The 17844-nt window shown below is 38.8% G+C and overlaps 2 protein-coding genes across 2 annotated transcripts; both read left to right on the top strand.

Annotated features, from left to right (window-relative positions):
- Positions 1-748: 748 nt before the first annotated feature.
- Positions 749-4437, top strand: LOC128227254 (long-chain-fatty-acid--CoA ligase-like). Its single transcript, XM_052937614.1, has 3 exons — positions 749-1030; positions 3690-3897; positions 4367-4437. The coding sequence occupies exons 1-3, from the start codon at positions 1028-1030 to the stop codon at positions 4435-4437; spliced, it is 282 nt and encodes a 93-aa protein (XP_052793574.1). The 5' UTR covers positions 749-1027.
- Positions 4438-4441: 4 nt separating this feature from the next.
- Positions 4442-16049, top strand: LOC128227248 (probable 4-coumarate--CoA ligase 3). Its single transcript, XM_052937602.1, has 7 exons — positions 4442-4473; positions 5728-5927; positions 6809-6977; positions 7929-8100; positions 11746-11843; positions 15021-15165; positions 15877-16049. The coding sequence occupies exons 2-7, from the start codon at positions 5845-5847 to the stop codon at positions 16047-16049; spliced, it is 840 nt and encodes a 279-aa protein (XP_052793562.1). The 5' UTR covers positions 4442-4473; positions 5728-5844.
- The last annotated feature ends 1795 nt before the right edge of the window (positions 16050-17844 follow it).

The raw sequence follows: 17844 nt of genomic DNA, 5'->3' as shown, positions 1-17844 counted from the left end.
TTTAAGCCAAAATGCCTTTAATTTACTTTGCGTCAATAAAATAAGTCTCGTTACCTACAATACCGTTCTCCCAGCTCTCAGCACTTTCAGCGTTTTGATTTATCTTAATGTGTTTCCAGCATATCTACTTATCTGAGGTGGAAGAACAAGATCTGAGGTTATGTACACATATTGTTATTTGTTTTAAACCATCGGCGATATGAAAACAGAAGTTTTTATGAAATTTATGGGTTTTATTTAGATTTTGGTCGATATTTACAAAATGTAGTTATGTAGCAGCGAACTAATTTTATTTAGTATAATTTTTCCTGAAATTTTATCTTTATCAGTATTGTTTTCAAATGATCTTGACTAAACAAAACAAGATGTGTTTCATTGAACGAGCTATGCAAGATGTGTTTCAGTGAACGACCTATAATGCTTGATAGTTTACGCTCTACTTCTTATAAATAACACTGAAATCTATATTCATTTTTCCCAGATGGCTATAAATAGAACTAGTATAATAGTGCAAACGAAATTATGTTATGAAAATTTGATTCGTGTTTTGCCTTAATTGTTTTAGCTAAATTAGTGACCTTCTAAAGATGCTGATTTAACACTGCATAATTATGGAGTTAGTGCGTGTCGACTATAACAGGATCTAAATGACTAATGCAAGCTGTGACAACTTTTAAAGTAAGTGAACTAACTCAACTTAATACCATTGTGTCGAGGACATGTCGGTTGACTGATAGATTCGACATTTGTGGAAAGCTTTAATCAGTTATTGAATTGCCACTGACAATTAATGTTCAGAAACAATACTTGGATTGGGTGCCGTATTTGAATACCAATATATGAAATATCGTATTGTGAGCTAAAAGCTAGGCTGTGATCAGACTTGTGTCATCGTACATCTTCACAATATCCCACGTATTTGCCGTCATGTCGGAAAAGCCGCCACTCCGCCTAGAAGACATTCCTGTGACAAACATGACCGCATACCTGCTTGACGAAAATCCGGCACTATGGGGACAAGGTTGCCATGGTAAGAATAACACAACATTTATTTCTGGCATCTTAATGGGCCATTTAAATTACTGATTTCTCCGAGCCTCGGTGGGTAGTAGGGGCGATGGCCTTGCCTGGTAGTATGTGTGCATTTCACATATGGCCCACATATTGGTTGGTTCAAAATAGATTGCCAACTTAGCGGCTTATACATGTAACTCGGAGTTCACATAACTTGGTTTTCCAATGGCGGTACAAATAAAAAGGTGAAATTCAAGCTATATTGAATTTAATGTAGCGGATAAATAATGCGGTTGTTTCCAAAAGTAGTGTGTGCATATTAAAACGGTACACTTATGTTTGTACCGGGGAATAAGCTTGGTAAAACCAGAATATTTATAGTCCCGGATTTTAGCTTTTGTCGTACGCTGTTCGTCAAGGTAGATAACTGCGTAGGCGATTGAGGAGATCGTATATCGAGTTATGTAATGGTCGATGATTGTTTTTTCTACTTGAATCATGCGAAGCAAATGCTACGTAGCTAGTTTGATGATCTGAGTAACGAATTAGGCCAACCTATGAGTGTTCAGCCTCCTTAATCAGATAGTAGAGTTTCTTTTTTTACACAATGTAAGCAATTATGCCTGTTCTTATTTCTGATGAATGTATCATTTAAAGCTGCACTCTCACAGATTTACGCTTTTGACAACTTATTTTTCTTCTTTTTTTTTGGTCTTGGAATGAGCATATTTTCGCATAAATGTCTGCAAACCAGTGGTATAAGACTTTCCGCTCGAAAATTAATGTTTTATGGGTAAAAGGGTTACTAACGGTTTAAGAAAAATGCATAAAACATCAATTTTTCGACTTAAATATGAAAATCTGCGACCTGATATTTTATCACCAATCTTATATCACTGGTTTCCATGCATTTTCGCATAAATTGGCTCGTTCCAAGACAAAAAAAAGTTGTCAAAAAGGTCAATCTGTGAGAGTGCAGCTTTAAATGTTTTATTATATTTTGCCATACATCCTTGTGTTCATTTTTGGTACATATTTGTTATAACACTAATGCCCACATGAGCCTAGTACTTGAAAATACAGTTGAAACTGAAACTCGACAACGTACATTTTTTTTTCAATTAACATCATATTATAATGGCTGGTTTCGTTACAAAACTTGAAACACTTATGCAATTACACTTTCTAATTTTAGACAGTTGTAACCGGATATTATTGCTGGTTATCAAAGCTAGCATTAACTCGAAAACGAGTCAATATCAAAAATAAATGTTATGTAAATGTACTGCTGTTATTTTTATTTATATCATATTTTATCATTCTTTATTGAAATTGCAGCATTCACCTTACATTATGTTCAACATTTTGTATTTTGTAAGGACTTGTTTCTTTGCACAATGATTGATACTTAACTGAACTATTTGATAGTCATGCTTTAAAGTTGCACTCTTATTCCCAAATAAGATTTATCACAATTAAAAAATGGTTTTAAGATACCATTAAAGAATGAAGTAAAGTCGAAAACAATGTTTCGTATGAAGGATGCCGAGTTTATTTTGAAAGAATTGTGCTGAAAACACGGTAGATCTACCTTATATTATGATAGTAAATCACAGTAAATATTTTAGCATTCACCAATCATTTAATATTTTTGCGTTTTCAGCTGTTAAATACACGGTTACAATTTTGATATCAGTAATGAATATTTTCGATTTATGCCTTATTTAGTATGTAGTTAAAGGTTTATCACTCAAAATGTGTTTTACATGTGTATTTATTGATTTTGAATAAGAGTGTCACTTAAGCAATAACCAACATAGCAATATCATATAAATACCGATAGTAGTCATCCGCGTGATGTATGAGCTCATCATTGCTTTTTTATGTAGCTATCAAGTAGCAGCATACTTAGATATCAGTGAAATAGCATACATACATGCATTTACATAATTTGCCGCTCTGTACTTTAGTCTCCAATCTTTTGATATAAAATTGGCCATTTTCAATTGTCTGCAAACACAGTGGTTTGATGACAATCTCTGTAATATTATTGTTTTGTCAAATCTCATTTTATGTTAAAGGCAATGTAAATATATTGATGATATACATGTTCAAGTATGTGTAAAATATCATTTTGGCTAGTTGAACTGATTATTATGACTTTATAGAGCCTTTGTCATGACTTTAAAGCTGCACTCTCACAGATTGAACGTTTTGACAACTTTTTTATTATTTTTTTGTCTTGGAAAGAGCAAATTTTTGCGAAAATCCATGGAAACCAGTTATAAAAGACTGCTGATAAAAAATAAGATCTCAGATTTTTACATTTATGTTCAAAAATTGATGTTTGATGCATTTTTCTTAAACGGTTTAAGCCATAAAACATTAATTTTCGAACGGAAATATGAAAATCTACAATCTGATTTTTGTCAGCAATCATATATCATTGGTTTGCAGATATTTACGCAAAAATTTGCTCTTTCCAAGACAAAAATTAAAAAGTTGTAAAAATTGTGAATCTGTGAGAGTGCAGCTTTAATGAGTCTTTGTCATCATTCCACGGTGTCTGCAAATATACATGAGCTCTCAGTAGCCTGAAAGAAAATATAGATCTCCGACCTCCTCATGCATTACGACAAAACGTCCTAGTCTAGATGCGTTCTAATTATGTCAAGGTCGATGCCACAACCGAGAAAACCACGACATATTCGGAGCTAGTCACGCGCATTGAACGGGCAGCTTCCGGTCTGCAGGCGATAGGTGTGATGAAAGATGACGACATCGGCGTGTTGTCACCGAATCATCCTGACTATCTGGTCACGTTCTACGCATGCGCACTGGTGGGAGCCACACTCCAACCAATCAGCCCGATGTATACCAAGGGTGCGTCAATTTTAATAATAATATAAGCCGCTTAAAGAGACCTACCTTCGTTTAATTACTGGAATTTGATTATTTTTGTTTAAATTCTTCATTTAGGACAAAATGTTGCCTTCCGACGTAGCATTTATGACGTAATTTATCACGTTGTACACACGCACACACACGCACGCACTCACGCACGCACGCACGCACGCACGCACGCACGCACGCACGCACGCACTCACGCACGCACGCACGCACGCACGCACGCACGCACGCACGCACACACACACACACACACTGAATATATTGTCTGATTCTGAAACACCACGAGTATGCGCACCTGGTCGGAGATGGAACCGTGAATTTCGTGGAAGACAGGCTGAGACCTGAACAATCAGATTATATTTATTCTGATACATGTTTTCTTAGCATTGTTTATTATTATATAAACGTTTCGTTCTTTTTCCTTTCTCCTCCTTTACGACAGACGACTTGGCCAAAGTTCTCCGAGACTGCAACACCAAGTTCCTGTTTACCGTGTCTGCTCTTTTGCCCTAAGTACAGGAAGCGACACAGGGGTTGGAACACATTAAGGTATTAATGCATCACAGTATTGTTTCATGTTAGTATAGTGCAAAGGATAACGGCATTCCAAGACAACTATTTATGGAAGATTATCAAACACAATTACAGCTGAATAATGTCCCCGCTAAAGTGTAGCTGTGCTTTCCATATGTCGGATGGATGGTTGGATGGATGGATGAACGGACATGTCGCAAAGTTTGTCCGAGCGAAACCTCCAAAACTGCAGAAACTTCACAGGAATTTTAAGTACCAAGCATAGTTGTTCATAAACATCGCAACGTTTTGCGTGAGTAAGTTTTCACTGATTTACAACCATTGTTAGTGTGGTATTGAACATATTTTGATGAAATTTCACAGAACTGATACGTACCAAGCCATAACTTTATGGATCGAACTACATGTTCATGTTATTCTTATTTTGTTGCAACTCCACATTAATAACTGTCATGAACATTAGCGGTGCTCGATATGGATATTTTCTCGCTCGAATTTAAGATGGCCGACTGGCGGCCATGTTAGAACTTAAACAATATTAACCATTCCGTACCGTTCAAGCAAATTTTAACATTAACAGTAATTGTAACATGAATTCAGTTTGAATTATATCCCTATGTTATTGATTTGTTCGCCGCACTGTTTCTCAATGACACGTCAGTGATTGGTACTAAATGTAGTTATGTATATCGTCGGCACGCTTGGATGGTTTTACATTGAGTTTTATACATATAGAATACACACATATTTAGTATTTACTTGTTAAAAAAACATCATCTAGAATTGTTATGCGTCGTTTAATCTGCATATTCGTTATCAACTAGACAACCAGTAAACCCTTTCAAAATTATACCAATATTATCATGAGTTACCTTGCATCGCATTTTAATACCATTACCATGTGCATATATGAGAAACATTTGCCCCTGGGGTAAATATGTCCACGGGTTAATCTCGTCATATAAACATGATATTATATTATAAGCCACTGCTAAAAGAATTGCTTCGTGACTTTCGTATGTTTATGGTCTTCCAAGCAACAGCCTGCACACGTTTTTGCTCCTTTTATAACTTCTTCAAAACCGCTTTGTTAAAACATCGTAAGATAATTTGTTCGTACTGGTCAAGAGTTTTTTTTAGAAAACCAAACAAATAAAAGCTTATTTTTGTATATACATGTAGTATACTTTTATTATATTTTCATAAACAAAATAATTTTATCACAAAATTGGATGAATGGATTTACAAAAAAAAACACATTTAAAATAGGTGTTACTGTATGGAGAAGCCGGGGGTGATTACGAGACATTCGAGTCCCTCCTGGATCCGGGTCACGTCCCGTACCGGACACCGGAATTGGATCCGAGGACGTCTGTAGCGGCCCTTATGTCGTCTTCCGGTACGACGGGATTCCCTAAGGCGGTCTGTATTTCACACTACGCTATTGTCGCCAACACAATCCAGCAGATGTAAGTACCGGTCACGGTCCCCATCATTCGGAGCTCCTCGGCCATTTTTGTCGAAAATAACAAAAAAATGGCCGAGGAGTTCCGAATGGGTTCCCTTAAGTGAACATAGGGGCCTGAACACGCAAAACAGTTTCGATAACATGTAAAGACCAACATTTAAGAAGAAGAAAAAAACATCGTCGGGAAGGAAAACATAAGTTTTAAGTTTAGGGGATTTTTAGCCGAAATATTTGGAAAACATTACAGTCGAACTCAGAATTGGTCAAAATATATGGATATGCAACTAACTCAATTTCTTTAAGAACTCGGAAGTTTGAATCAGAATGTGAATATGTCAGTCGCAAACTGTAGAATATGTTGCAATAAAAAATATCATGAACAATGATGGTGACTTACCAATGTTGCAAACATCTTGGTGACACTAATCAGCTATTTAAACGTCTGATGACGTAGATCGTGATAATGTCTCTTTGAATCTTCAACATGTTCAACATTGAACCCTATTATCTTCTAATCTATTCCCACAGTTCTATGGAAAAACTTATTACCTTTGGAAATTAATTACTGTTGTTATATATTGAGTAAATGCTAGGTTAATTTCGCAATGTTTTAAATGATTTTAACATTCTTGCTCATAATATATTTTAAACCAAACATATTAACAGATTTTCGATCTGTACTTTGCCGTACAGGTTTGTAAAACATTATTTTTCATCTGTATGATCTGCATTACAAATGTTAGTTGTATAACATGTTACATGTTTACACTTCCTTAGCATATTGTGTTGTTTTTTCAAGAGTAAAAATAAAACTGAACACTAACACCAGTGGTATGCGCAACCCTGTCAACGCCTTAGCCATCGCCTTCGCTTTATTTACAGGTGTGCTGGTTTGAACAGCGATAAGGACACATTTGTGACGTTTTTCCCGTTTTTCCACGCGCTTGGACTCTACATAGTGTGTTTCGTCGGCCACTCTCTAGGCGCCCGCATCGTGATCATGCCGCGCTTTGATTTTGAAACCTTTCTTCGGCTAATAGAGAAATATAAGGTTGGTTTGAAATTAATTAACTATGGAAATGCTGTTCACCGAGTTATTGAGTGGCTAGGGTCTACTATTTCTTCTATAACTGCTCCTTCTCCTGCTACTGCTATTACTACTACTACTACTACTACTACTACTACTACTACTACTACTACTACTACTACTACTACTACTACTACTACTACTACTACTACTACTACTACTACTACTACTACTACTACTACTACTACTACTACTACTACTACTACTACTACTACTACTACTACTACTACTGCTGTTACCGCTACCGCCACCGCCACCGCCACCGCCACTACCACTACCACTACTACTACTACTACTACTACTACTACTACTACTACTACCGCTTCTACCACTTCTCTTACTACCACCACCACCACCACCACCACCACTACCACCACCACTACCACTACTACCACCACCACCACCACCAACACCACCACCACCACCACCAACACCACCACCACCACTACTACTACTACTACTACTACTACCACTACTACTACTACTACTACTACTTCTACTATTACTACTACTACTACTACTACTTATAATAATAATAATAGTATTGCTGCTAGTGCTGCTGCTGCTGCTGCTGCCGCCGCTGCTACTACTACTACTACTAACACAACAACCATCACCGCCTAATCCACTACAACCACCACCTCAAATAAAAACACTACACTACCTCCACTACTACCAGTACAGCACCACCACAACCATCACTACAACTACCACCTTGACCATCTCCACTACCACTTCCACTGCCGTCACCACCCTCACCACAACTGGTGGTTTTATTTACTCGCTCTCTATGAGATCCAAACAGATTTGACCAAATCGGTGTACAAGAGCGTTATTTTACGTTCTTTATATTATTTCCAATAAATAGGTTATACACGTTGCTTAGTATTACACTACTGTTTCCACGTTTTACAGCCAACAAATCTGCAACTAGTTCCTCCGATCATGGTGCTGTTAGCGAAAAGTCCGAAGGTTTCCGAGTACGACCTATCGTCTGTGTCCCAGATAGCGTGCGGAGCTGCGCCACTCAGTAAGGAGATAGAGGACTTAGTGAAAGAGAAACTAAAACTGCCGTGCATTTTTCAAGGTGAGAACAGTTTCGTTCACATTGCACATTGTGGTATAGTATGCTTATGCTTTGTTAAGAACCTTACATGCATATCAAAAGAGAATCTTGCATATAAGGTGCTTAGGAGCATTGCCAATCTTCCTCGGTTACGTTTTTACAATATAAGACCAGCAGACTGTTACGAATTGTCAACGAAAATTGCATTTACAAGGTCCAGTATTTACAACTGTGTATTGAGCAAGGCAGGAAACCATTTTACAGGGAGAAGGAAATATTCGCACTATCGTGTATTAACCAAAGTTGGGAAACAAGGTTTAACGAAGAAGGAAATGCTCGCACTCTCGTGTATCTACCAAGGAAGGGCAGCGGGACGGTTGAATAGCCAAGGACATGCTTGCCTTACCGTCTTTTAACCAAACTGGGGTAAACAAACGTTCGAATAGACAAGCACATGCATACTCTATTTTTACCTAGGACAGTCTAACGAACGGGTGGACGAACAAGGACATGATTGCTCTATCTTTACTTAGGAGGGGCCAACGTACGGTTGAACGAACAAGGACATGGCATGCTTGCTCTATCTTTACCTAGGAGGGGCTAACGTACGGTTGAACGAACACGAACATGCTTGCTCTATCTTTATTTAATATGGGCTAATGTACGGTTGAACGAACAAGGACTTATTGCTCTATCTTTACATAGGAGGGGCTAACGTACGGTTTAACGAACAAGAACATGCTTGCTCTATCTTTATTTAATATGGGCTAATGTACGGTTGAACGAACAAGGACTAATTGCTCTATCTTTACATAGGAGGGGCTAACGTACGGTTGAACGAACAAGAACATGCTTGCTCTATCTTTATTTAATATGGGCTAATGTACGGTTGAACGAACAAGGACTAATTGCTCTATCTTTACCTAGGAGGGGCTAACGTACGGTTGAACGAACAAGAACATGCTTGCTCTATCTTTATTTAATATGGGCTAATGTACGGTTGAACGAACAAGGACTAATTGCTCTATCTTTACATAGGAGGGGCTAACGTACGGTTGAACGAACAAGAACATGCTTGCTCTATCTTTACTTAGGATGGGCTAATGTACGGTTGAACGAACAAGGACTACTTGCTCTATCTTTACCTAGGAGGGGCTAACGTACGGTTGAACGAACAAGGACATGCTTGCTCTATCTTTACTAAGTCGGGGCTAACGTACGGTTGAACGAACAAGGACATGCTTGCTCTATCTTTACTAAGTTGGGGCTAACGTACGGTTGAACGAACAAGGACATGCTTGCTCTATCTTTACTTAGTAGGGGCTAACGTACGGTTGAACGAACAAGGACTACTTGCTCTATTTTTACCTAGGAGTGGATAATGTACGGTTGAACGTACAAGGACATGCTTTTTTTCTTTACCTAGGAGGAGCTACTTACGGTTGAACGAACGAGGACATGCTTACTCAATCGTGTTGTGTACAAGTAGGGTTAAACGGACCAGACCCTGCTTGCTCTTACATGCTTTTATCAAGGAGTGGAAAACGTAGGGTTAAACGGACCAGAACCTGCTTGCCCTAACGTGCTTTAATCAAGGAGTGGTAAACGTAGGGTTAAACGGACCAGACCCTGCTTGCCCTAACGTGCTTTTATCAAGGAGTGGTAAACGTAGGGTTAAACGGACCAGACCCTGCTTGCTCTAACGTGCTTTTATCAAGGAGTGGTAAACGTAGGGTTAAACGGACCAGACCCTGCTTGCCCTAACATGCCGTAACAAGGAGTGGTAACGTAGGGTTAAACGGACCAGAAACTGCTTGCCCTAACGTGTCTTTATCAAGGAGTGGTAAACGTAGGGTTAAACGGACCAGACCCTGCTTGCCCTAACATGCTTTTATCAAGGAGGAGTGGTAAACGTAGGGTTAAACGGACCAGACCCTGCTTGCTCTGACGTGCTTTTATCAAGGAGTGGTAAACGTAGGGTAGGCGTTAAACGGACCAGACCCTGCTGCCCTAACGTGCTTTTATCAAGGAGTGGTAAACGTAGGGTTAAACGGACCAGACCCTGCTTGCTCTGACGTGCTTTTATCAAGGAGTGGTAAACGTAGGGTTAAACGGACCAGACCCTGCTTGCCCTAACGTGCTTTTATCAAGGAGTGGTAAACGTAGGGTTAAACGGACCAGACCCTGCTTGCCCTAACATGCTTTTATCAAGGAGTGGTAAACGTAGGGTTAAACGGACCAGACCCTGCTTGCTCTAACGTGCTTTTATCAAGGAGTGGTAATTGTAGGGTTAAACGGACCAGACCCTGCTTGCCCTAACATGCTCTTATTAAGGAGTGGTGACGTAGGGTTAAACGGACCAGACCATGCTTGCTCTAACGTGTCTTTATTAAGGAGTGGTAAACGTAGGGTTAAACGGACCAGAACATGCTTGCTCTAACGTGTCTTTATTAAGGAGTGGTAAACGTAGGGTTAAACGGACCAGACCTGCTTGCCCTAACGTGCTTTTATCAAGGAGTGGTAAACGTGGGGTTAAACGGACCAGACCCTGCTTGCCCTAACATGCTTTATCAAGGAGTGGTAAACGTAGGGTTAAACGGACCAGACCCTGCTTGCTCTAACGTGCTTTATCAAGGAGCGGTAAACGTAGGGTTAAACGGACCAGACCCTGCTTGCTCTAACATGCTCTTATAAGGAGTGGTAACGTAGGGTTAAACGGACCAGACCCTGCTTGCTCTAACGTGTCTTTATTAAGGAGTGGTAAACGTAGGGTTAAACGGACCAGAACATGCTTGCTCTAACGTGTCTTTATTAAGGAGTGGTAAACGTAGGGTTAAACGGACCAGAACATGCTTCTCTAACGTGTCTTTATTAAGGAGTGTTAACGTAGGGTTTAAACGGACCAGAACATGCTTGCTTTAACGTGTCTTTATGAAGGAGTGGTAAACGTAGGGTTAAACGGACCAGAACATGCTTGCTCTAACGTTTCTTATCAAGGGGAGGAAACAAACAACTGAATGGACAAGGACATGCTTGTACCCTGTCTTTCCCAAGGAGCGGTAAACGTACTGTTAAACGGATAGGGACAACCTCGCTTACCGTAAATTAACGGGGCATGAATGTACTTTTGTGTATTAAACAAGGTGGTGGGAACATACGTGCTTTTACCAAAGAAGGTTAATAAAACGGTTAAACAGACAAGGCAGCCTTGATCTATCTCCTTCGGGGCATGCTTGCTCTGCTGTATGTTTACTTAGACGAGCCAACAAACGGTTCCTTGGACTTATCAAGACAGGGCAAGCGTACACCCCACGAGCTGGAACATGCTTGTTCTACCGTGTCTTTACCAAGGTTTGGCAAACGTACAGTTCCATGGACATGGACATGCTTTCTCTATCGTGTTTATACCTAGTAGAAGCAAATATAGGCTACCATGAACGTGTCTGAATGAAGATGGAGTAGCTCATGCGTGTTCCAACGTGAATTTACCTAGATTGTTCAACCTTTATGTTCCGCGGACAATGACTTGCCTATCCTTTTGCATGCATATCTTAGGCAAGCATGCTCAAATTATAAAAAACAACAAAAAAACAACAATTGCTTTACCACTTCTTGTGAACTGTTAAGTTATGTTTTATGTCTGAAGTAGTTTCCGTTTGTCTTTAGGTTATGGCATGACTGAAGTAGGTGTGACCCATTTGAACGGTCGAGGGGAGTTTCGGTACAAATCTGTAGGCAAACTGCTTCCCCTCACAGAGATGAAGGTATGACCGTTGTAATACTTCGTTTGAGCTACAGTTTACAAACTTTTATTTTGTTTTGCCTTTTTACCCATCAATTTTGAGTTTTCTTTAATGAATTAGTCGGTTAGCGTTAAGCACAAGTTTTAAGTGGTTGGCTGAAGGCAATAGCGAAATAGCGTAATGGGCAAAAGTGCAATAGTGCGATGGGCAATAGAGCAGTGGGCAAAAGTTTCATAGTGCAATAAAGCAATAGTGCAATGGGCAATAGTGCAATGGGCAAAAGTGTCATAGTATACAATAAAGCAATAATGCAATGGGCAAAAGTGCAATGAGCAATAGTGCAATGGGCAAAAGTGTCATAGTACAATAAAGCAATAGTGCAATGGGCAATAGTGCAATAGGCAAAAGTGTCATAGTACAATAAAGCAATAGTGCAATGGGCAATAGTGCAATGGGCAAAAGTGTCATAGTACAATAAAGCAATAGTGCAATGGGCAATAGTGCAATGGGCAAAAGTGTCATAGTACAATAAAGCAATAGTGCAATGGGCAATAGTGCAATGGGCAATAGTGCAATGGGCAAAAGTGTCATAGTACAATAAAGCAATAGTGCAATGGGCAATAGTGCAATGGGCAATAGTGCAATGGGCAAAAGTGTCATAGTGCAATAAAGCAATAGTGCAATGGGCAAAAGTGTCATAGTGCAATAAAGCAATAATGCAATGGGCAAAAGTGTCATAGTACAATAAAGCAATAGTGCAATGGGCAAAAGTGTCATAGTGCAATAAAGCAATAGTGCAATAGGCAAAAGTGTCATAGTACAATAAAGCAATAGTGCAATGGGCAATAGTGCAATGGGCAAAAGTGTCATAGTGCAATAAAGCAATAGTGCAATGGGCAAAAGTGTCATAGTGCAATAAAGCAATAGTGCAATAGGCAAAAATGTCATAGTACAATAAAGCAATAGTGCAATGGGCAAAAGTGTCATAGTGCAATAAAGCAATAGTGCAATAGGCAAAAGTGTCATAGTACAATAAAGCAATAGTGCAATGGGCAAAAGTGTCATAGTGCAATAAAGCAATAGTGCAATGGGCAAAAGTGTCATAGTGCAATAAAGCAATAGTGCAATAGGCAAAAGTGTCATAGTACAATAAAGCAATAGTGCAATGGGCAATAGTGCAATGGGCAAAAGTGTCATAGTACAATAAAGCAATAGTGCAATGGGCAAAAGTGTCATAGTGCAATAGTGTCATAGTACAATAAAGCAATAGTGCAATGGGCAATAGTGCAATAGGCAAAAGTGTCATAGTACAATAAAGCAATAGTGCAATGGGCAATAGTGCAATAGGCAAAAGTGTCATAATACAATAAAGCAATAGTGCAATGGGCAATAGTGCAATGGGCAAAAGAGTCATAGTACAATAAAGCAATAATGCAATGGGCAATAGTGCAATAGGCAAAAGTGCCATAGTACAATAAAGCAATAGTGCAATGGGCAATAGTGCAATGGGCAAAAGTGTCATAGTGCAATAAAGCAATAGTGCAATGGGCAATAGTGCAATGGGCAAAAGTGTCATAGTACAATAAAGCAATAGTGCAATGGGCAATAGTGCAATGGGCAAAAGTGTCATAGTACAATAAAGCAATATTGCAATGGGCAATAGTGCAATGGGCAAAAGTGTCATAGTACAATAAAGCAATAGTGCAATGGGCAATAGTGCAATGGGCAAAAGTGTCATAGTACAATAAAGCAATAGTGCAATGGGCAATAGTGCAATAGGCAAAAGTGTCATAGTACAATAAAGCAATAGTGCAATGGGCAATAGTGCAATGGGCAAAAGTGTCATAGTACAATAAAGCAATAGTGCAATGGGCAATAGTGCAATGGGCAAAAGTGCCATAGTACAATAAAGCAATAGTGCAATGGGCAATAGTGCAATGGGCAATAGTGCAATGGGCAATAGTGCAATGGGCAATAGTGCAATGGGCAATAGTGCAATGGGCAATAGTGCAATGGGCAAAAGTGTCATAGTACAATAAAGCAATAGTGCAATGGGCAAAAGTGTCATAGTGCAATAAAGCAATAATGCAATGGGCAATAGTGCAATGGGCAAAAGTGTCATAGTACAATAAAGCAATAGTGCAATGGGCAATAGTGCAATGGGCAAAAGTGTCATAGTACAATAAAGCAATAGTGCAATGGGCAATAGTGCAATGGGCAAAAGTGTCATAGTACAATAAAGCAATAGTGCAATGGGCAATAGTGCAATGGGCAAAAGTGTCATAGTACAATAAAGCAATAGTGCAATGGGCAATAGTGCAATGGGCAAAAGTGTCATAGTACAATAAAGCAATAGTGCAATGGGCAATAGTGCAATGGGCAAAAGTGTCACAATAAAGCAATAGTGCAATGGGCAATAGTGCAATGGGCAAAAGTGTCATAGTACAATAAAGCAATAGTGCAATGGGCAATAGTGCAATGGGCAAAAGTGCCATAGTACAATAAAGCAATAGTGCAATGGGCAATAGTGCAATGGGCAATAGTGCAATGGGCAATAGTGCAATGGGCAATAGTGCAATGGGCAAAAGTGCAATGGGCAATAGTGCAATGGGCAAAAGTGTCATAGTACAATAAAGCAATAGTGCAATGGGCAAAAGTGTCATAGTGCAATAAAGCAATAATGCAATGGGCAATAGTGCAATGGGCAAAAGTGTCATAGTACAATAAAGCAATAGTGCAATGGGCAATAGTGCAATGGGCAAAAGTGTCATAGTACAATAAAGCAATAGTGCAATGGGCAATAGTGCAATGGGCAAAAGTGTCATAGTACAATAAAGCAATAGTGCAATGGGCAATAGTGCAATAGGCAAAAGTGTCATAGTACAATAAAGCAATAATGCAATGGGCAATAGTGCAATGGGCAAAAGTGTCATAGTACAATAAAGCAATAGTGCAATGGGCAATAGTGCAATGGGCAAAAGTGTCATAGTACAATAAAGCAATAGTGCAATGGGCAAAAGTGTCATAGTGCAATAAAGCAATAATGCAATGGGCAATAGTGCAATGGGCAAAAGTGTCATAGTAAAATCCAAAGCTCCATTGGATTCGCGAGTAATTATGTGTGAGTTTGAACTAATACAGTATTTTTTTCATTGAGATAACTAAATGTATAAGTTGATACGAATCATGGTTTTACAGATTGTGGATGTTGAGACAGGGAAGCCCGTAGGACCAGGACAGGAAGGAGAGATCTGGATCCGCGGACCGCAGGTATGTGGAGGCTACCTGGGGCTTCCCGAGCAGACACGTGAACTCTTCACCAATGACGGTTGGGTGAAAACCGGTAAGTGGAATTAACAAAGTCTCTGACTGAGTGGTTTATAACTTCAGCATAATAAAAAAAATATTATGTGCAACGCCTGCGTTAGAGAATGGTAGGTTCAATAAAAAGTGTTTTTTCCAATTTATTTCAATCTTAGTAAAGTTACACTCTTATTCAAAATCAATACATACAAATGTATAACAAACATCATTTTTGACTGTTAAGCCTTCAACTACTTACTAAATAATGCTTTTATGGAAAATATTAATTATTGATAACACGATTGTAAACGTGTATTTAATAGCAGAAAGCGCAAACATATTAAATGATTGGTGATTAACTGTAATCTACTTTAGTCTCATAAGGTAGAAATACTTTCTTTCAAATTAGACTCGGTTTCCTTCATAAGAACCATTGTTTTCGATGTTTATTCATCCTTTTTGGAATATTAAAGCAACATTATTAATTGTGGTAAATCTTATATGGGAATAAGAGCGCATCTTTATGCAAAAATCGTCTACTTGAACGGGACCACTTAAGTAAACATTTTCTGATACACCTGTTGAAGTTCCTAGTCAGTTTTCTTTGCAGAAATAAAGTTGTATTTACCAAATTTAGTATCGGTATTTGTATAAGTGCAGTGCAGACTCAACACTCTGTAAACCGTCCGATAATAGTATTTTGCACATACTTTTTACCCTGACAAACTTAATCTCCGCACTTCTGTACCAGGTGATATCGGGTATGAGGACGAGGACGGGTACCTGTTTGTGGTGGACAGACTCAAAGAGCTCATCAAGTACAAAGCCTTCCAGGTCGCCCCGGCAATCCTTGAAGATATCCTGCTACGCCATGACGCAATCGCTGACGTAGCGCGTCGGGATGCCGGATGTGGAGGCAGGTGAGCTCCCGCGTGCGTACGTCGTCAGGAAACAAGGCAGGGAAGCCAGTGAAGAGGAGATTAGGAAATTCGTTGATGGTGAGATGAGTTTAAATATAAATCATATTTTATATCTTAAAAACACATATTTACGAATTTATTGACACTCTTTCTATGATGTTATAAGTTAATTTTTGTTCAGTTTCAATAAAACATCAAAGTAAAGAAATAAATTTACTTACATTTTATGAAATAAAGGTCCTTGCCATCGATTTAGGAGAACGATGAGGTAAGGGTGTGATTATCCAGTAGAACAAACGTCCACCCTTCACCCTAGTGTTCACATACTCGAGGTATCATGGTCAAGGTCAATCACAATGTCGAGGTCACTTGGTCGAGATCAGTGACATGGTTGGGGTCACATGGTCGAGATAACAGGGTCGAGGTCAATCACCTGGTGGAGGTAAATCACATGGTTGATATCATATTGTCGAGGTCAGTCACATGTTCGACATAACAGGGTCGAGGTCAATCCCATGATCGGGGTCAAATGGTCGAGATTACAGGGTCGAGGTCAATAACATGGTGGAGGTAAATCACATGGTCGATATTATATGGTCGAGGTCAGTCACATGGTCGATATCACAGGGTCGAGGTAATAAATCACATGATCGGGGTCAAATGGTCGATATAACAGGGTCAAGGTCAATCACATGGTCGAGATCAATCACATGGTCAACTGTAACAATAAAGTAGAAATACCACCGTTGTTAGGCAGTGATGAACCTACGCACAAATAGACGAAGAAAAAGCAAACGTACTAAATACTACTTTTCATCTATATCTAATGTAAATGACTCAAGTAGTACATTACCTCGTTCTAATTTAAAAACAAATTATTGTTTAAATGTACTTACCATTAACGAACAGGAAGTCATTGACATTTTAGAAAACTTCGACGTAAACAAATCGACTGGTCCAGATCAAATAAGTCAAAGAATGTTAATAGAAACGTCAAAAACGCTGTGCTTTCCCCTCTGTATGCTCTTCAATCGTACGATAAATACTGGGGTTTATCCAGAAATTTGGAAATTTGTACATGTAATGCCGTTATTCAAAAAGGGCAATAAAGAAGAGCCTGTCAATCATAGACCTATATCACTTATAAGTTGTGTCGGAAAAGTCATGGAACGAATAATTTTTAAACACGTTTATAATTTCTTGCATTTTAACAGTCTTATTTACTCAAAACAGTCTGGTTTTTTACCAGGTCACTCGACAGTTTATCAACTAATCGATATATACAATCAAATATGTACATCATTTGACAAAAAAGAATCTACATGTATTGTATTTTGCGACATTTCTAATGCTTTTGATAGAGTCTGGCACAGAGGACTGTTGTTTAAACTCAAAGAAAAAGAATCGGCGGGAAAATTACGCTTGGTTAGAACAATACATAACAAACCGTAAGCAAAAGGTCTTTATCAACAATTCTTTTTCTGTCGCCAAAATATTACAGGCGGGGTCCCTCAGGGTTCGGTGTTAGGACCTTTATTATTTTTGGTATATGTAAACGATATAGCGGAGTCACCATAGCGTTACCAGAGTCTTTGCTGGCGATAGCTCTTTAGCAGATCAAGTAAAGATACCCACTTAATTCAAGAAGTTAACATCTTGATTATTCTTCAAATGTCCAAACAATGGCTTGTTAACTTTAATCCATTAAAAAACGAAATAATGTTCTTTTCATTTTGTCAGAGAAACTTACCAAAACTACCTTTGATTCTACAGTTCTCACATTTGTTGAATTCCACAAA

The sequence above is a fragment of the Mya arenaria genome, chromosome 1 (assembly GCF_026914265.1).
Source record: "Mya arenaria isolate MELC-2E11 chromosome 1, ASM2691426v1".
Classification (NCBI taxonomy): domain Eukaryota; kingdom Metazoa; phylum Mollusca; class Bivalvia; order Myida; family Myidae; genus Mya; species Mya arenaria.
Note: the sequence above shows the minus strand (reverse complement) of the source record. Positions and strands in the feature narration are given on the sequence as shown.

Excerpts from the sequence above, each read along its gene's own strand:
- LOC128227254 (XM_052937614.1), top strand. Across the intron at positions 3,898-4,366 it reads CAGCCCGATGTATACCAAGG|ACGACTTGGCCAAAGTTCTC; the intron begins GTGCGTCAATTT and ends CCTTTACGACAG.
- LOC128227248 (XM_052937602.1), top strand. The coding sequence starts at position 5,845 with ATGTCGTCTTCCGGTACGACGGGATTCCCTAAGGCGGTCTGTATTTCA. Across the intron at positions 6,978-7,928 it reads GGCTAATAGAGAAATATAAG|CCAACAAATCTGCAACTAGT; the intron begins GTTGGTTTGAAA and ends CACGTTTTACAG. Across the intron at positions 15,166-15,876 it reads TGACGGTTGGGTGAAAACCG|GTGATATCGGGTATGAGGAC; the intron begins GTAAGTGGAATT and ends CTTCTGTACCAG.